This window comes from Pleurodeles waltl, chromosome 4_1 (genome assembly GCF_031143425.1).
Source record: "Pleurodeles waltl isolate 20211129_DDA chromosome 4_1, aPleWal1.hap1.20221129, whole genome shotgun sequence".
Classification (NCBI taxonomy): Eukaryota; Metazoa; Chordata; class Amphibia; order Caudata; family Salamandridae; genus Pleurodeles; species Pleurodeles waltl.
The window spans coordinates 277,795,559-277,816,569 of NC_090442.1; the positions used below are offsets into that span (position 1 = coordinate 277,795,559).

Genomic DNA, 21,011 nt, shown 5'->3' on the forward strand with positions numbered 1-21,011 from the left:
ATAAAGCTTGGTTGCTTTTTTCTGTGCAACCTGACCTTTGCGCTACCCTATCCTGTTTGAATATGTTGTGGCTAATTTCATCTCGCACCTGTTATTCTATCATTAAAATTTAATAGCTTTATATATCTATTGAAGTATATGCCCGTGAATTGTCTTTTATAAATATGAAATTTGAGAGCTTTTATTCTGTTCTAAAATTTTAAATTGGTTTCCCCGGTGAACAAATAATATCTCGTCCTGCAATTCATAGCTTCCAAAGTGCACTTCTGTCAACCTAACTTTAACTCCGCATGATAAATAGATCCAGCAAATGTTCACACATTGTCTGCACTGATACCAGTTGATTTCTGTAATTCTCTATATTGATACATTTGTTTCTGAGCATTAGTAAATCGTTTTTAAGCATGTGTACAGAATATCAGGGTTATCATGGGTTCACTAAAAACGCTTCTTAGATCCTTGTGATATACTTGGATTTCATTTCTGTTTAATGGAATCATTGATTCCAGTGTAGCCCCATGCGTTGGCTTTCATTTGAGTGCGAGACACTTCATTGCAGACGATTGTGTTGGTGTGAAATGAGAAGGCCCGTACACCCCAAAGAGAGAGTTTCACCCACAGTCCCCTCCACCCCTTCCTTGTTGCATCTTCACCACTTGCACAGCTTCTGGTTCTTCTTGTTCTAAGCACCCTTAAACTGAAGACACGGAGTTGGGTCATTGTTATTGCTGGAATTTGTATTTTTTGATCATGTCTGATCCATTTGAGGCATTTTACCTCCTAAAACCAGAACCCAGGGGCATAATGCAAGCCCCCGCGGCCATGTGGTCCATTGATCCTTTTGGGGTGAAAGAGGGAGCCTCGATCCTTTAAGGGATCCTCAACCTTTGAGGTGGACCCCCTATTTAGCACAAGACCAATGAATAGTTACGAGACAATGGAGACCCAGGCCCCTCTTGACATTTTGCAAGGGGGGGCGATTATTTTTCGTTATGAACCCGGAGATTAACGTAAATTGGTTTAAAACTGGATACTGTTTTCTCCCTTCATTAGTAAACATCCTTCTCAAGTCCAGCTTGTTCTTTGAGATTGCATTAGGAGTTTGATGTGGAAAAGACTTGTTTACATTCTTGTTAAGTGTGTAAAACTGGAAATTAAATTGAGACCCTTTAACTCTACCCTAACAGCACAGTGAGCTGTATATTGTGCAGGAGCAGGGGACGCACTACAGCTGCCTTCCTTATGGCGGAAGGAGGGTGACGGGTTTTATTCCAAACTTTTTTTTTTTAATTTATTTTTTTACATTAAGCCTTTGATCAGGTTGGTTCTAGACCTTTAAGGGAAATAGGCAGCTGCTAATTACTTTGAGGATCTGATTATTGAAGGTGTTCTGTTGCTAACATGTTAGGTGACTCAGGGCCACTGCAGACATCTGACGAATCTTTCTGGCCTTATTGACTAGGAGTTGCTTCAGAGCCAACCGCTTGGTCCCGATGCATCTTAGAGACATGGCAGGTGTACTAGATGATGTGTATTGCAGCAAGGTACAGAACATCCAGAATTCACTTCAAAACAAGTCTGTTTTGAAAATCACCAATGAGTTTTCCTCCTGTTCTGAAAAATTGTGAGCATCTCGTTTAAATGCTTGGGATCTACTTTGCGAGAATACTGTGTAACTACATGCGTAGTCCGAGGCTTTCTGAGAGCAAGTAAGTGAGGGAACACTTAAGTGCAATGGGTGCTTTACTTGCATAGATCACTACAACAGGCATATTTAAGCAGTTTTTCGGTTACAAACTTAACATCCCTTCACCCGAGGTTGATCAGAACATTTTGTCCCTTTATATTGTTGGTTAGTTATGATCTTAAGACGTGCTGTCAGTGGACAGTTTGGATTGTATTATTGTATGCTAAAACTGATGCCTATAATTTGATGTTATCAGTACTTGGTGCACGTGTTCTTTCATTGTTTCCAGTGACATAAGATACTATGCCCTGTGCCAGGCACCTGTGCTACTTAGCTGGTTGTATACTGCCTTGGATATGTGTTGTCCCTGGTGTTGGCCTTTACTTTACATTTGCTGGTTAAAGCAACATTTGTTTTTTATCTGTTAACCATCTGGTATCTTTACCTTCTACAGGCATTTAAGGATATTTGAGAGTTATCTCTGTGACTTGCTAACATTTCTCATTCCTTGCTTGCAAGACCCTAACTTTAGTGCAGAATGCAAGGAAATATTTAGAATTTTGCTCCCTGGTTAAAATGACTATTAATCAGATTATAATTTTATACAATGACGAACTGACTAAGGGAATCTCGCAGTCTCTATCAAAATCTGGTTAATAATGAACAGTCCCTAAAACATTGCAGTAATACCTTTTGGAATAGATAACCTAAAAAGGACTTTAGACAAACATTTTAAAAACTTGGTTGCTGTAGACTGCAGTAGCCTGTGGTCTTTGTCCAACAATCCTGAATATAAAGTAGATATCTGGCAGGAAGCACAGGTAAGAGAGCATAATGCTGCGCCACTTTTTCAAAATTTAAGGATGTTTGTTGATCACCTACTAAATGTTAATTTAGGGTAGAAATGTGTAAGAATATATATTAAAATACCACAAAGCAGCATGGGATGGAGGAGGAAGGGAGAGTAGAAGGAGTCTAGTTGCTGGGTACCTTGTGGATGTAGCAGATGGACTGTGTGGAGAGGAAATGGGCATTCTCTACTTGTGTCAAAAAGGGAGGGGGCAGGAGAGAAGGAAGGGAATAAATAGGAGGTTACACCTACAAAGTCAGGTGAGGAGCAGAAATGCAAAGGAATGTAACAGGGTGACACAATGCAGTTTTTTTAGATAGAGAAATTAATCCAAATGGCAAGTTGGAAATAATAAAAGTGGAGGAGAACAGAGAACCTACCCCTTAAATAGAAATTGTATTATATTCTCGAAGGAAAATGCATTTCTTTGGGAGAATTCAAGATATCCGACCCGTCAATGCAGACCATTATCAGGAATATTGCACACTGCTGATATTCATGAGCATAGTATAGACTCCGATTCCACCATTTCTGATAGAGACTTATAACTGCAGATTCCTCATCTTTTGAATGTTTCCCAGGCGCAAGACTGGATCTAAAACAAATTGCGCAGTACTGGTGCATGCTGATGGGTGGTACTATGAAGCTCCTCATGGATGCGATTCGGCTCCTGAAATGACATGCGAGGACTACATAGATGCCACTCCCATGCTCTCACATCATTCTGTCCTCACCACTAGACGTGGATCCAGAGCTCTCGTCCTTTGAAACCGTTTTTTGACCAAAATTAATTCAGTGTGCAAGGCAAATGTCCCCTCCCAAGATAATAGGATTCAAACACTGTAAGGACTGTTGCAAGTATATGTCTGTCACAGATCCTCACCAGGTTTGCCTATGGTGCCTGGGGTTGAGCCACAACTCTAAAGCCTGCAATGACTATGTGTTAATGAACCAGAAGGCTAAATGGAATTGTGAGGCGAAGCTCTTTATTGCCAAACATCAGAAAACCTCACATAGTGATCAGTCCAAGGGCTGGCCTTGGTCTCATTTCCGGTCTAGGAACCACGCAAGCTGATCATCTTCACGCTTTAAATAAGTTGAAGAAGCACAAAAAATTCAAACTGGACTCGGCTCCTTTCTACCACTCTCAAACTTGTGAAATGGAGCATAGATGGTCCAATTCCCCTTAGTTTCTAGCTTGAAGTCTGCCAATGTCAGAACCCTTCCCTCAAATTGCTGTGGCACAACCTGAGTTAATGGGCCATCTGCGACATAGAGACAGATCCAAGAGTCTCACAAGGCCATGCTCCGACTCTTCAGATCCCTTCTGACTTCCTGTGGTGCACCTATGAGCCCCCGTCTGACTCCCTGTGGTGCACCTATGAGCCTCATGGAGCCTTAGGGCCCTATATATAGATTCTTGCCAGCAGGCTTACCCTCAGTACTAGTTGGATCCTCTGAACCCATCACCGGGTTGCTTCTGTTGGCCACACAACTTCTGGCTCCGTGGCTGACGCTGGTTCCTGGAACATCAACGCTGACTTGATAGTCCATGGAGGAGAATGTGCTCGGTTGCCGTCGACCTCCAACCTACACCACTTGATGTCCCACCTTCCCAAGGAAAATCCCTCACATTACTTTCCTTGTTTGGCATGATTCTGATAACTAGTATGACGCAGGGGATGAAATTGGTCTCCCCCTACCATGAAGACAACTGATATGATGGCCCACAAGATGCCACCGGCATAGTCACCTCTCCTGACTCTTGCCTCCTCACACCCCCAGATCCTACAACTGAGAAGAATGCTTCTTTAAGGTGGCCATGTGAATGCAGCTGAAGTTAGCTAAGGGTTTTGACCTCCAGCTCCCCTCTTTAGCAGTGCAAATCAGTGACTTGACTGAAGTTGTCCAGCTAGGGTAAACCACTACCAAACCTCTATTAATAAGCCTGTCACTGTTACTTTGAGCAGAACCTTGTTGTTGCCCCCCCAGTAAACTACCATGTTGCACATTGCTACTGACTTGGCCTGGGCACCCCTGCATTTTTGTCTCAGCACAACTCTCCTGAGAGCTTAGTAGTCTGGGCATCGACTAACCGAACTAATCCAAACACTTTTCAGACTACTCCCCCAGATAAGGAGTCCAAAAGAGTAGGAACCTTTGGAGAAAAGGTATTTTATTCCACCAGTTTGGCTGACAGGTCTGTCAATGCAAGTTGCATGCTGGACTGCTATTCCCATGTTCTTTGAGCATTGGTGGGTCAAGTCTTCCCAGTTGTACCTGAAGTGTTCCGACTTTTCCTCATCCAAGCTATACAGGACGGTCCTGGCATGGACAAATTGGCAGCAGTCTTGCCAAACCTGTTTGTGGTCGCCTGGGTTTTCAGAGTATGCCCAGGTGTACCCTATGGACATGCTCCTTTATGGAAATTGCCTTTTTGGGACAAGGCAGATTCTGCTTTGATCCTGTTTTAGACCTGACCCCTCTCAATGCATTCCTCCAAAATATGCTTACTCTGGACTTATCTGCCCTTGGTCCTGGAGACTGGATGGTGGCACTGGACCTTCATGGACCTTTCATACCATGTCCAGATTTTGAAAATGACTACAAAAGATTTGTAGTGGTGGTTACCGGACAGTGATTCAGTCAGCAGCAGGCCCCTCTCCTTACCTCACCCAGTGGTGACCTATGTGTGTTTTCTGCGTGGGGTGGCGACTTGGGAGATGTGGCGATCAGAGGTCTCTGGAGGAGACCTGGCTCTATATTTACCTCTTAGAGATGTGGCCCATCTGCTTGGCATTGAAAGGGGCATTCAAGAGGAGGCTGCTACAGGTGCTTCTAAACAGGTGCTTTGTGGTATTGCAAAAAGCATGTCGTTGGGCTCTGTGACAGGAGGTGCAATGCCTCTGGAACTGACTGGACCGCCATGGGGTTTTCATGGTGGTGAACTACCTGGAAGGATCTGTGAACGCCAGAGCAGATGAGCAGAGCCGTAGACGCCTAGCTAATCACCGGTGGCAGTTACATCCAGAGGTGGCATGAGGTCTCTTCTGCGAATGAGGGGAACTTTTGCTCTTTTTGCCACAGCTGAGAACAAGCAATGTCAACAGTTCTACGTGTTTGAATTTCCAAGGCATCTTTCCTATAAGTCTTCTCATCTATACCTCTTCTGACCCGAGTTGTGAAGATCAGGACCAACTGGGCCCAAATCATCTGAGTGGCTCCGGACTGGGTGCAAAGAGAATAGTATTCAGTGATCCTGGGCTTGAGCAACTGTTCTTCGATCAGGCTGCCCCTCCATGAGGACCTACTATTGCAGCAACAGAGCAGGTTAACTGTACCAGGGCCTTTGCAGTGCCCACCTTCATAAATATGAGATTGAAAGGAACACCTTGTATTCCTCCTCTGGAGTTGGTTGATGTCATCTTGGCAGCCAGGCACCCCTTGACAGAAACTGCATATGCCAGTCACTTGGACAAATTTGTGGCTTGGTGCAGCACACCCCAGAATGACTCCGCCCCTCCAGGCCAAGGTATTTAACATTCTGTTGTCTGCTTTGTCCTTCATCTGGCAAGGTTTTTGCTTTTGGCACAATTTAAGGGCCTTTTTACAGTTGCCAGACCAGTACTCATTGTTTAAATCACCGGTTGTGAATAGTTTTGAGAAAGGTTACAACAACTGTTTCCTCCCTTTCTTTTTCTCTTGCCACAATGGGACCTTAAATATGTCTGCATATATTTGATGTGCACTCCCTTTGAGCTGCTTCACAATGGCCCTTTGTGGCTTCTCACCCTTAAGACAGTGCTCGACGTCTCCATAACATAGGCATGGTGAGTGATAGAGCGTCATGCTCTCTGCATCAGTCCACCATACAACACTTTTCTTCTCCAGACAAATTGGTTCTGCTTACACAAGGTTCCTTCTTACCAAAAGTTTGATGCTCTGTGTAGGTCAAACCATCACCCTGGCAGCTTTTTATGCTCCACCTCACCTTCTAAAGAGAAGGTCCATCTCTTGGACCCCAAAAGAGCACTGAACTTTTACACTTTCACATTGATTGTACCAAAGCGCCAGGTGGACAATCAGCTATATTTGGAATTTACTAAAGCTAAAAAAGGCAAGCCCGTGCAGAAAAGGAGCATCTCACACTGGATTTTACTCTACTTCCAGATCTGCAACGCATTGGCCAAAAAGTAGCGTCCAGGAGAATTGTGTGCTCGTTCTACCAGAGCCAAAGCTGCTACCACTGCCTTGGCTCACAACTTCCTGTTCTGGTGGTTTCACAGATGTCACTTCATACATTTGCAAAGCACTACTGTCTGGATGGTAAGGTTCACTGAGAGAGGCATTTCACTGCTCGGTCCTGCAGGAATTTTTGGTTTGAGCCAATTCACTGACCCCCCTTCTAATATGTACTGCTCTAATATCTGTTGAAGAGGTGAGAATTCTGCAGTTAGCAGTCTCTATCAGAAAAACGGTTATGCTCTTTCTGTTAGAGACTCTATTTAACTGCAGATTCCTCACCAACCCTCTTTTCCTAGCTGTATTCTGAACTGAGCTCTATCCATGAAGGCCCTGGCCAAAGCAAATTTGATGTTGGGGCTCTGCATCTGGGGGTGTGGGCAGCCTCAAACAGAGCTTTACCAAAGGTATGTAACTTGTTCGTTGTGATACTGGCTACCTATTGTAAATATTTTTGCAGAACTGTTCTTTGGGGTGTCACAATGTAATGCAAATGTAGCCCTTGTTACTCTGAAGACCACTTATTTATTTCTAGATTGGCATATCCTAAGGCTGGCCAGTACCAACCATCTCTGTCTGCATTCAGTGTTCCATGAGGTCTGGTGGCTGAGTGGACTAAGGCATTAGCTCTAGAAATCTGTTGGACTTCATTGTCACAGGTTCATCCCCAGCGCATCCACTCAGCTTTTTGTCCTTTAAGGTCTGTAAAATTAATACACTTTAGTCAGGAAACAATAAGCTTCTGGAATTCGGTGCTAAGGTGCCGCAGGGGGGGAGGGCATTGTGTACTAAACATATTTGTTATGTTAACAAGGGTCAAGCTAGCTAGAATACAGCGGGCAAAGTAGAAACTCTGAGAAAAGACCGAATTCCAACATTATCAGAGCATGAATTACTTTCCTACAGAGTCACTGATATTTTGATTCTGGACACTGTAGGTATTATGTGCAATTAATGTTATAATAAACCTGAGACATTAAGACAAACGCTTAGGCTGCACGTAAGACTTCTTGGGCCTCAGGACTGTCACTGATGTTCACCTGTATTGAGACATTGTCGAAAGACTGAGCTGTTACCTGGATCTAAAGCCTCTGTTGCCACATTAGTACAGTGTTTTTTTGTGGGTTGACATAAAATCCTGTCTTAGAAGTAGCGTTGCTTAATATCAAAGAACCCTCTAACATCTGAAAGCATATTCTGGGCATATACGAGTAGAGGTACAAATAACTAGTTGCAGTGCATTCTGTTACCATGCTGCTGTACTTAATAACTCTTAGAAATCCATTTAGTCATTCTCTGCTTTAGCAAACCTGGACAAAACAGAACTTTACCCTAGCGCTGCCTATTAAAATGATGCCCAAATTTAAGCATCCTACTCTGAAAGTAGGAAACTACAGAGAACCTCTGTAAATTGGGAGAGTACAGACTGCCTAATTATTTTAAACATTCTCCTAGTTCCCCATGGATTGCCTTCTTGATAAGGAACTGTGTATCTGCGGTGTCATCATTATTTCATTTGCCTTCAACACAGACCCCTGGTCCTTCAGCTGGGAGCAGTGCTTCTGGAGATGTGAAATGATGGCAAGATCACTTCACAGTTAATTAACTTGTTGCCACTCTTTTGCTAGTCCTTGGTAAATGAACTGCTAGTAAGGTTGCACTTTTGAGTTCCTTGATGTCAATCCTACTTATTTGATATTTTTAGACCAACTAGTCGTCGTAAGCAGGAATATGAAACTCCTCCAAGTACTGATGATGCTCAGAAGAAGTTTGGAAGTGCTAAAGCGATTTCGTCCGACATGTACTTTGGGAAGCAAGATAACGCTGAAGTAAGTTATTCACCAGTGTAATTAAACAGTATGCACATGCACTTCCAGATTGTGCTTAGTTATGCGTTCTCTTTGTCTCAGTAATGTACCAGCTATGTAAATTGTTTGCAGACACCTTGTGTTCTGTAAGGAAAAAAAATGCACCTTGGGGGGGCAGCGAAGAGATTATTAGAGTTATGGTGAGACTTTAGAAGGAGCCCCGTGGATCTTAGAGGTAAATTTGGCACAGTAGACAAATCCTGTCCTCTTTCAAAGGATTGAATGCTTTACAGTAATAATAAATGGATGTTAGGAATGGGGTCTCTAGTTGGTAGTGGTTTACACCCTGTCCAAGTAGGGACCCTCACTCTAATCAGGGTAAGGGAGCCACCCAGCTAAGATAGCCCTTGCTCACCCCCTTGGTAGCTTCGCACGAGCAGTCAGGCTTATCTCCGAGGCAATGTGTAAAGTATTTGTACACACCCCCACACCCCACACACCACACACCCTACACCTCCACACACACACCTCCACCTCCACACACACACCTCCACCTCCACACACACACACCTCCACACACACACACACACACACACACACACACACACACACCTCCACACCACTTTGGAAAAACAACCAATATTTATTTATCTGAGTAAAACAAGACCAAAACAATAAAAGTACAGATATGAATTTTCTAAGACTAAATCCTACTATAGCGCTTAGAAACACAAAAGCTCCAACTGGGGCTATTGCGGTGTCTTAACGGAGTCGCTTCCGAAAGCCCGACACCACTCGTGAGGGAGTCATGGAGTCGCATTGACCCTAGGTGTACAGTACCTTGAAAAACGACGATGAAACAAAGACGTTGCACAGAGTCGGGGAGGTGAGTCATCACTGGAGACAGTTCGGCGGCGGATCCTTTCTGCTACCTGGGCGGCGAGGCGTCAGTTCCTTACTGCTAGGCAGGGGCGGTGAGGCGTTGGTTCCTTCCTCGCAGGTCAGATGTGGTGGTGAGTGTCTGTTCCTTACGACGGGGAGGGATTGGGGGGAGAGGGATCAATGAATCCAGCAGGTCAAGATGCGAGGCAGCGACTTCAATGTCACAATCACACCCCGGAGCTACAGGTACTGCGTGGAGTCAGAGCTGGGTGACACGGATGTCGGTGACATGGCGCTCTAGACTCTGTGGCAGGATTTCGGAGGTGATGTGGTGGCGACAGGTCAGTTGCAGGACTCTCCGGGGACCCCAGCTCTGGTGCAGGCAGTGGCATGGAGTTGGACAGCGGCTCCGGTTTCGAACTTGCTCTGGAGCCCGTGTGCTTGTATTTTTCTTGGTTGCACCAGAACTCACTCCCAAGGGCTTAGGAACTGGATTTGGCAAGTCAGGACTCTCAGCAAGAGAGCCCAGGTGCTGGCGGATTAAGTCTTTGAGACTTCTTAACTGGAGATAAGCTCAGTCCAAGCCCTTAGAGAACCTTGGAAAGCAGGATGTAAAAAGCCAAGTCCAGTCCTTTCACTCCCAGGACAGAGGCAGCAAGCAGCAGGCTAGCACAGCAAAGCAACAGGCAGAGTGGCAGTCTCTCCTACAGCATCTAGCTCTTCTTCCTTGCAGAATGTCCTCAGTCCAGAAGGATTCTATCTCTGTGGTGTCAGATCCAGTACTTATACCCATTTCTGTCTTTGAGATAGGCAAACCTCAAAGAGAAGTATTTGTAGTGCACAAGACCCTGCCTTTCCCTGCCCTGGCCCCAGACACACTCCTGGGGGTTGGAGACTACTTTGTTTTGAGGACAGGCACAGCCCTATTCAGGTGTGTCAGCCCCTCCCACCACTCTAGTCCAGAGAGACTCATCAGGATATGCAGGGCACACCTCAGCCCCCTTTGTGTTACTGTGTAGAGTGAATTTACAAACGGCCCAACTGTCATCCTGACCCAGGCGTGTATTCCAGCAGACAGGCAGAGGCACAGAATGGTTGAGAAAGAAAATGCCCACTTTCTAAAAGTGGCATTTTCAAAGTTGTATTTTTAAATTGTGTGTACAGAGACCCCAACTTCCAAATCTCTATCTCCTCCAATGGGAAATTACACATAAAAGATCATCCAAGGCAGTCCCTTATGGGAGAGATAGGCTTTACAACAGTGAGAAACGAATGTATCAGTATTTCACTATCAGGACATGTAAAACGCACAAGTACGTCCTACCTTTTAAATACACTGCATCCTGCCCATGGGGTTGCCTTGGGCCTAACAGATTGGTGACTTGCATTTCGTAAAAGGGAAGGTTTCGGCCTGGCTAGTGGGTACACCTGCCAGGTCAAAATGGCAGTTTAAAACTGCACACACACACTGCAGTGGCAGGTCTGAGACATGTTTACAGGGCAACTCATGTGGGTGGCACTGTCAGTGCTGCAGGCCCACTAGTAGCATTTGATTTACAGACCCTGGACACACATTTTGCATTTTACTAGGGACTTACTAGTAAATCAGATATGCCAATCATGGAGAAACTAATCACCTATACACTTGGCACAGGGAGCACTTGTACTTTAGCACAGGTCAGTTGTGGTAAAGTGTTGAGAGTCCTAAAACCAGCAAAAATAGGTCTGAAAAAATGGGAGGGAGAAGGCAAAAAGTCTGGAGATAACCCTGCAAAAAGGGCCATTTCCAACAATGTCCCAGTCCTAGCCCTGTTTTAATCTTTCTTCATTCACAGGACAGACTGTGATTCACTCTTTTCCACTTCTCCCCAGCAGCCATGATCACCTCCAATAAAGTTATGAAAATATTAAACTATAGAAAAGATTAAGGGCCCCATTATGAACCCGGCAGTTCAGACCGCCATGCCGGCAGCGGAAAAGACCGCCACTGGCATGATGGTCTGAACCGCCATATGATAAACAAAGGAAGACCGCCACTGGCGGCACTCCGCCACTGCCAGGCTACCGCTGACAGGCAGCCTGACGATGGCAGATATCATTATCCGACAGGGCAGCACTGTAAGCAGGTTACTCTGCCAGGGAAAGGCTGACGGAAAGGGTGCTCTGGGGCCCCTCTGGGGGCCCCTGCACTGCCCATGCACTTCGCATAGGCAGTGCAGGGGCCCCCGTGCAGTGGCCCGTCGCTCAGGTCACTGCCCGATACGGGCAGTGATCCGCGCAACGGGTGCTGCTGCACCCACCGCACTGTCCTGGCCCTGCATTCTGCTGGGCTGGTGGGCGGAAACAGTGTTTCTGCCCGCCGGCCCAGCAGATTGTTCATAATGCGTCTGGCAGGGTCTCAAGGGGGCTGGCGGTCTATGAAAAGACCGCCAGCATCAACATGGCAGGGTTTCCCGCCGTGTTCATAATGAGCCCCTAAGTGTGACACTTACCCTCCTTCAAGTACTGCGCTGACTTTCTCTCATACATCCAATATCAGATGCAAAACAACCATCTAGTGCTCAACTGCACAAAAACATAAAGCCTACTTTTAGCCAGATTTCCTTCTAAAATTGTTTTTTCCTCACAGTGACCAGATCTTTTTGATTGCAAACAGTAAATTGCAGAGACAACAGGTTGAGGTCACCTTTTGAAAGTAATTGGCATGGAAATTGCAAGATGACAGGCTGTATTATACACTGTGTATAAATCTCTAAGCAACTTATAACTCTAAATCCAGCTTTAATATATGTAATTCTATCTTGAAAATCAGACCCTGGGGATAGTTGATTGTAATGTGGGTTTATGAATTGCAAAGTCCAGTTTTAATTTTACACCACACAAAGTGATTTTTTTCCATGGCATAGTGGTATAGATTGTACCAATGTGTGTCATTCTACTAGCATAGCTCTCTCTATATCTCTCTCTCTCTATCTCACATGCACACACACACGCGCACACATATATCACCACACACACCCATCAACCCCCCTCACACATCCAAACACTCTCTCTCTGTCTCTCTCCCCTTCTCTGGGATTCCGTGTCTGGGAAAGACAAATTTGCTGTCACGTATTTGGGCCTGATTTAGAGTTTGGTGGACAGTGTTGCTCTGTGATGGATATCCTGTCTACCGTATTATGATTCCATTCTATCCTAGGGACATTGTAATACGGCAGACGGGATATCCGTCACCTGTATGCCAAATTCTAAATCAGTGAAATACTTTGTTTGAGAATGACCTTTCTAATGTTGATGCTTTTGGAGTGTGTATCCGGTCTTCTGGTTGTGTGATAGAGGTTTGGTTGCACTGGAACATTTCCTCTGTAACCTGTAAAGAGGAATCCCAACCATCCCAAAAAGCTGATATGCCGTAGTTGTACTCTGTGAACAGAGCTGAGAATGTCCTAATTCCATTTCCTTTTTTACCTAGTATGAAGCTAGATCGCGACTCGAAAGATTTTCTACGAGTTCAGCCATAAGTTCAGCCGATCTGTTTGAAGATCAGAAAAAACAACCAACAGGTAATGTAAAAATGCAGTTGTGTATTTTTTATTCTTATTGTCTGCTCTACATGTGAGTTTCTGCAAATTCGTCATAAAGGAGCTATACTGGCATTACTGCTTTACCAATGAAAGGGCCCTGAAGCACTTTGCAATAGTAATATCAAACGTTTGTACCTTTTGTATCCACGCCTTTACTTCCCAAGGGCCAATATAATGCTGTAGATACTACCGCAGACTAATTTCACCTTCCCACCATTGATTACATGGCCTTGCCCTTCTGTGGGACATTCCTTTGGTCTTGAGCTAATTGATTTGATAAATGGTACTTGTGCTTTGGCGTTCTTGCCACCATGATTACTTTCACATCGATTTATTAAGCAAAATACCAGAGCACTCCAAAAGGTAGTCCAAACAATAAGAAAGTAAAGTCCATATAGAAATTCTTCTTCTTCTTCCAATAAATAGTCTTTATTTCTGGTGAGTATAACAAAGCACAAAACAGCCAACACGTGTTTCGTCCAAAGGACTTTTTCAAGGCAAAGTATAATGCATGAAGATGAAATTGTACGAGGTGACGTTCACAAGTAAAATGGAACAGCAAATCACTGTAACGTGGTTTCTCAGGAAAAACTTGGGGCATCAAGTAGAGAGAATGATGATTGGATGTAAAAGGCCATGATAAGCCCGAAAGGAGCGCAATGAAGCCAAGTCGGTCCGAGTAATCCGACGTTCAAACAGCGTATGAGTTTCACATCGATTAATGGATTTTTACCAGTCTACTTTTTCCTTTCTGGAGTCTTACATCCTTCCTCCTTACAGCATAAGTGCCTTGCTAGATCGCACCTACAGATTGCTTTTCGCTGTCTCTCGGTGAATGCCTATTGAGGCCAAAACCAGTGCCTACAGTGAACTTTGGGTTAGCCCTTTGATAAGTATTGGTTGGCTTACTTGTCAGTCTCATTTGCTTGCATCTTACTTGATGGCTTTCCTTTCTCTTCCTGTGTTATCCTTCCCCTCGTACATGACTTGTACTTTTCCACAGCTCCACCCCAGGAATCTACTTTTTTGTTTAGGTTTTTGCACTTCAACGGAGTGCGTGTGTTTCTTGCTCTCTACTTCTGCAGATTGCTCCTCACGTCCTCATCGCTTCTTACTCTCCATGCTCCCCCTCTTCCCTCTCCCCTCCTTGTCTCTTCCTTCCCTCAGACCTCTCATTGTGCTTGGCTTTTGTGTGCATTTTTTTATTTTTTTATCAAAGCACTCCCACCCAGACTCTGCTGCTACGCTTTGCTACTCCTACCATACAGCAACACTTTCCCCATACGTTCATACTTCTGAAGCAGACTGTATGCAGACTAAGCAGCCCCATTCCGTGGTTCTGTCCTGGGTTAACAAGGGATTTAATGAGACCAGAATGCTAGAGTGTTTGTTTTGGTGACAAAATGCAAATTTGTTTTAAAGGTCTGGCGTTATATGTTTAATGTAATATACTTGGTTATATGGGCTTTCAGCCAGGCTGTTCATTGGTTGGTCTGTTATTGGTTTATTCAAATTTTTCCGCTGCCCATGGTACCACACAGCATGAGGTAGTAGGTCAACCAGCTTCAGCTACTCAGAGTGATAGCAGTCCGCTCTTTCACAGGGAGCACATCCGCACATAAAGTAGTTCCTTTAATGCTAGAGACTACTGACCATGTCAATGTTTGCTTTTTGAGACCAAAAGCATTTTTGCTTTTAGAAAATTTTCTATGTATTTACTTATCTAAATATTAACTTATTTATTTTTAAATCGATGAGGATCCAGCAACCACTGCAAAAAAATAACGCTTTACAAAAACCTTGACAAAAATAAATGTTGATGACACCAAACAGCTGCAGCCAACGATGCATTTGTTGTCTTTGCCAATGTTTGTTCTCTTCTGTTTTCGTATACAGCGCCTCTTTTTTCTGCTTTCCTTGATGGTGGAGATTTCATCTCTATATGCTTTACCATGTGTGGTTTTTTTATCCATTAAAACATGCAGACTGGTAACTGAATTGAATACGGGGAGTTAAGTGCAAAGCATACAGGGGTTGTGGACCTGCCTCTACAAATACCCCTCAACTCCTCAAACACCCTGCCTACCTGGACCCCAACAACCTTCAGAAAGCAGCTGATGATGTGGGTTTCAGGATTTAGAGATTTATTGGGATTGATTTTTCTTTTTTTAAGAGAAACTTAATGTTCGATGGCATATGTTGCTGCAGATACACATGTTTGGCACAGTCCGCTGCCTGGTGTTGGGCTCGGAGTATTACAAGTTGTTTTTCTTCGAAGAAGTCTTTTTGGTCACGGGACCGAAGGACTCCTCCCTCTTTGGCTCCATTGCGCATGGGCGTCGACTCCATCTTAGATTGTTTTTTTCCGCTGTCGGGTTCGGACGTATTCCTTTTCGCTCCGTGTTTCGGTTCGGAAAGTTAGTCAGAATCTCGGAAGAAAGCGTCGGTATTGTTCCGTTCGGTATCGGGATAGTTAGGTACATCAACACCGATCATCGGAAGACTTTGGGGCAGTTTCGATCCCCCATCGAGGCCTGGTCGGCCCGACCGCGTGCGACATCGAAGCCGATGGAACGGACCCCGTTTCGTTTCTGCCCAAAATGTCACAGTAAGTATCCTTATACAGATCAGCACTTGGTCTGTAACTTGTGCTTGTCCCCCGAGCACAAGGAGGATACCTGTGAAGCCTGTCGAGCCTTCCGGTCCAGAAAAACACTCCGGGACCGAAGAGCCAGGCGTCACCAAATGGCGTCCACGTCGACAAAACAACGTTTCGACGACGAAGAGGAAACATTCTCGGTTCCGGAATCAGAATCCGGAGACTCCGACGTCGAACAACAGCAACAAACTGTGAGTAAGACGTCGAAAAGTAAATCCATCGACAAACCGAAAGCCCAGGGGACGCCACTGCCAACAGGCCATGGCTCGACCCATAAATCAGGCGACCCGTCGAAGGGGCCGAAAAAGGGCACGCCCATAGCAAAGACACCCGACTCCGGTCGAGGGACCGCCATGGAGCAACCTCGGAGCCGAGAAAGCGGCTCCGAGAGACAAAAACAAGATACCGGCACCGAAAAACATCGGCACCGAGAATCCATGCCGAAAGGAACAAAAATTCTGTCGGTGCCGAAACCGAAAAAAGATTCTCTCTCGGCGCCGAAAAATACCACACCTTCATCCTACTCAGAGGAACAAGGACTAAGGGCCTCATTATGACCCTGGCGGGCGGCGGAGGCCGCCCGCCAGGATCCCGCCCTCCATTATACCGCTCCGCGGTCTGAAGACCGCGGAGGGTATTATGAGTTTTTCCCTGGGCTGGCGGGCGGTCTCCAAAAGACCGCCCGCCAGCCCAGGGAAAAACTCCCTTCCCACGAGGATGCCGGCTCGTAATCGAGCCGGCGGAGTGGGAAGGTGCGACGGGTGCAGTGGCACCCGTCGCGTATTTCAGTGTCTGCAAGGCAGACACTGAAATACTTTGCGGGGCCCTCTTACGGGGGCCCCTGCCGTGCCCATGCCTTTGGCATGGGCACGGCAGGGGCCCCCAGGGGCCCCGCGACCCCCCCTACCGCCATCCTGTTCATGGCGGCTTTTCCTCCATGAACAGGATGGCGGTAGGGGGGGTCAGAATCCCCTCGGCGGCGCAGCGAGCTGCGCCGCCTTGGAGGATTCTAAGGTCAGTGGAAAACCGGCGGGAGACCGCCGGTTTTCCCGTTCTGACCGCGGCCAAAGCGCCGCGGTCAGAATGACCAAGGGAGCACCGCCGGCCTGTCGGCGGTGCTCCCGCCCCCGTTGGCCCTGGCGGTAGAGAACCGCCAGGGTCAGAATGAGGGCCCAAGTGGCCAAATGCACAAATTTGGACAAGAGCTCCAAAGTGTAGAATCGGACTACACACAAAAGAGACTGTGCATCCAGCAAGATACAGGGAAGATATCAACCCTTCCCCCAATCATGAGGAAAAGAAGGATCGGACTTCCAAAGGATGACACACAACCACAAGCCAAAGTGGTTAAAAAAGTCACGCCTCCGCCTTCTCCTCCACAGGCATCGCCGGCACAAACACCGCCACAAATGCACTCACCAGCGCAAACTACCATAAGTCATGACGATCAGGATCAAGACGCTTGGGACCTGTATGACACCCCAGTGCCGGACAATGATCCCGAGTCATACCCCACAAAGCCGTCACCGCCAGAGGACAGTACCTCATACTCGCAACTGGTGGCTAGGGCTGCAGACTTCCACAATGTCCAACTGCATTCCGATCCTATAGAGGATGACTTCTTATTTAACACCCTCTCGGCTACACATAGCCAATATCAATGTCTCCCAATGCTACCAGGGATGTTACGGCACGCAAAACAAATTTTTGAGGAGCCCGTAAAATCAAGAGCCATCACCCCAAGGGTGGATAAGAAATACAAACCACCACCCACAGACCCAGTGTTTATTACTTCGCAGTTAACACCCGACTCTGTGGTAGTAGGGGCAGCTCGCAAAAGAGCAAATTCACATACATCTGGCGACGCCCCACCTCCGGACAAAGAAAGCCGAAAATTTGACGCGGCAGGGAAAAGAGTGGCGTCACAGGCAGCCAACCAGTGGCGCATCGCAAATTCTCAAGCGCTGCTGGCCAGATATGACCGCGCACACTGGGACGAGATGCAACTACTCGTAGACCATCTTCCCCAGGAATACCAAAAAAGGGCGCAGCAAATAGTGGAAGAGGGACAAACGATCTCAAACAATCAAATCCGCTCTTCACTAGACGCAGCCGATACTGCAGCAAGAACAGTCAACACTGCTGTCACCATAAGGAGACACGCTTGGCTACGCACTTCAGGCTTCAAACCTGAAATCCAGCAGGCTGTCCTTAATATGCCCTTCAACGAGAAACAACTGTTTGGCTCGGAAGTGGATACAGCCATTGAAAAACTGAAAAAGGACACAGACACGGCCAAAGCCATGGGCGCACTCTACTCCCCGCAGAGCAGAGGCTCTTTCAGAAAAACTCCATTTAGAGGGGGGTTTCGTGGCCAACCCACAGACACCACCAGCCAACAATCAAGAACCACACCATATCAGGGTTCCTTCCAAAGGGGAGGTTTCAGGGGATATCGGGGGGGTCAATTCCCAAGGAGTAGGGGAAGATTCCAGACTCCAAAAACACCTCCACCTAAACAGTGACTTTCAAGTCACGCAACCCCTTCACTCAACACCAGTGGGGGGAAGACTAAGCCAATTCTACCAATCTTGGCAACAGATTACAACAGACAATTGGGTATTAGCAATAATCCAACATGGCTATTGCATAGAATTCCACAACTTCCCACCGAACATCCCCCCCAAAACACGCAAAATGTCACAACATCATTTAGAACTTTTAGGACTAGAAGTTCAAGCACTACTGCAAAAGGATGCAATAGAATTAGTACCAGTACAACAAAAAAACACAGGAGTTTACTCCCTGTACTTTCTAATTCCAAAAAGAGACGAAACATTGAGACCAATATTAGATCTCAGGACACTAAATACCTACATCATATCGGACCATTTTCACATGGTCACACTACAAGACATCATTCCACTGCTCAAACAGCAAGATTACATGACCACATTAGACCTAAAGGATGCGTACTTTCATATACCAATACACCCTTCTCACAGAAAGTACCTACGGTTTGTATTCAAAGGAATACATTACCAATTCAAGGTGTTGCCATTCGGAATAACAACTGCACCAAGAGTGTTCACAAAATGTCTAGCAGTAGTAGCAGCACACATCAGGAGACAACAGATACATGTGTTCCCTTACCTAGACGACTGGCTAATCAAAACCAACACAGTAAAAAAATGCGCAAACGACACCACCTTTGTCATACAAACCCTTCACAAACTGGGGTTTTCCATCAACTACACAAAATCACACCTAGAACCGTGTCAAACACAACAATATCTAGGAGCAACCATCAACACATCAAAAGGAATTGCCACTCCAAGTCCACAAAGAGTGCAGGCATTCCACAAGCTAATAAGTGCTATGTTTCCAAACCAAAACATACAAGCAAAATTTGCGCTAAAACTTCTAGGCATGATGTCATCATGCATAGCCATTGTCCCAAACGCAAGACTACACATGCGACCCTTACAACAGTGTCTAGCATCACAATGGTCACAGGCACAGGGTCAACTTCAAAATCTGGTGTTGGTAGACCGCCAAACATACCTCTCGCTTCTATGGTGGAACAGCAAAAATTTAAACAAAGGGCTGACATTTCAGGACCCAGTGCCTCAATACGTTATAACAACAGATGCTTCCATGACAGGGTGGGGAGCACACCTCAATCACCACAGCATTCAAGGACAATGGGATATACACGAAACAAAATTTCATATCAATTACCTAGAACTGTTGGCAGTATTTCTAGCGTTAAAAGCCTTCCAACCCATAATAACACACAAATACATTCTTGTCAAAACAGACAACATGACAACAATGTATTATCTAAACAAACAAGGAGGAACACACTCAACACAATTGTGCCTCCTAACACAAAAAATTTGGCAGTGGGCGATTCACAACAACATTCGCCTAATAGCACAATTTATTCCAGGAATACAAAACCAACTAGCAGACAACCTTTCGCGAGACCACCAACAAGTCCACGAATGGGAAATTCACCCCCAAGTTCTGAACAAGTACTTTCAAATTTGGGGAACACCCCAGATAGATTTGTTCGCAACAAGAGAAAACTCAAAATGCCAAAACTTCGCATCCAGGTACCCACACCGCGAATCACAAGGCAATGCTCTATGGATGAATTGGTCAGGGATATTTGCGTACGCTTTTCCCCCTCTCCCTCTCCTTCCATATCTAGTAAACAAGTTAAGTCAAAACCAACTCAAACTCATACTGATAGCACCCACATGGGCAAGACAACCTTGGTATACAACTCTACTAGACCTTTCACTAGTACCGCATGTCAAACTACCCAACAGGCCAGATCTGTTAACACAACACAAACAACAGATCAGACATCCAAACCCAGCATCATTGAATCTGGCAATTTGGCTCCTGAAATCCTAGAATTCGGACACTTGGACCTCACACAAGAATGCATGGAGGTCATAAAACAAGCTAGAAAACCTTCCACTAGACACTGCTATGCATCTAAGTGGAAAAGATTTGTTTACTACTGCCATGCCAATCAAATACAACCAGTACATGCCTCTACTAAAGACATAGTAGGATACTTACTACATTTGCAAAAAGCAAATCTCGCTTTTTCATCTATAAAAATACACCTCGCAGCTATATCTGCTTACCTACAAACTACTCATTCATCGTCTCTATTTAGAATACCAGTTATTAAAGCATTCATGGAAGGGCTAAAAAGAATTATACCACCAAGAACACCACCAGTTCCTTCATGGAATCTTAACATCGTCTTAACAAGACTCATGGGTCCCCCTTTCGAACCCATGCATTCCTGTGAAATGCAATATCTAACCTGGAAGGTCGCATTTCTCATTGCAATCACATCCCTCAGAAGAGTAAGTGAAATACAGGCATTTACCATACAAGAACCATTTATTCAAATACACAACAATAAAATAGTTCTAAGAACAAATCCAAAATTTCTGCCAAAAGTAATCTCACCATTCCATTTAAATCAAACAGTAGAATTGCCAGTGTTCTTCCCACAACCAAATTCTGTGGCTGAAAGGGCACTACATACATTAGACATCAAAAGAGCACTAATGTATTACATTGACAGAACAAAGCTAATCAGGAAAACAAAACAACTGTTCATAGCTTTTCAAAAACCACACATAGGAAATCCAATCTCTAAACAAGGCATTGCTAGATGGATAGTCAGATGCATTCAAACATGCTATCTTAAAGCCAAAAGAGAATTGCCTATTACACCAAAGGCACACTCAACCAGAAAAAAAGGTGC

At 45.3% G+C, this 21,011-nt stretch overlaps 1 protein-coding gene across 2 annotated transcripts in view; it reads left to right on the forward strand.

Annotated features, from left to right (window-relative positions):
• The window catches only part of ARFGAP3 (ARF GTPase activating protein 3), a 326,353-nt gene that overhangs the window by 264,053 nt on the left and 41,289 nt on the right, over positions 1 to 21,011 (forward strand). For both annotated transcript variants that reach the window (XM_069228315.1, XM_069228317.1), the window contains 2 exons: positions 8,485 to 8,608; positions 12,942 to 13,032. In XM_069228315.1, the coding sequence (XP_069084416.1) occupies positions 8,485 to 8,608; positions 12,942 to 13,032 (215 nt within the window). The remainder of the gene's footprint in view (positions 1 to 8,484; positions 8,609 to 12,941; positions 13,033 to 21,011) is intronic.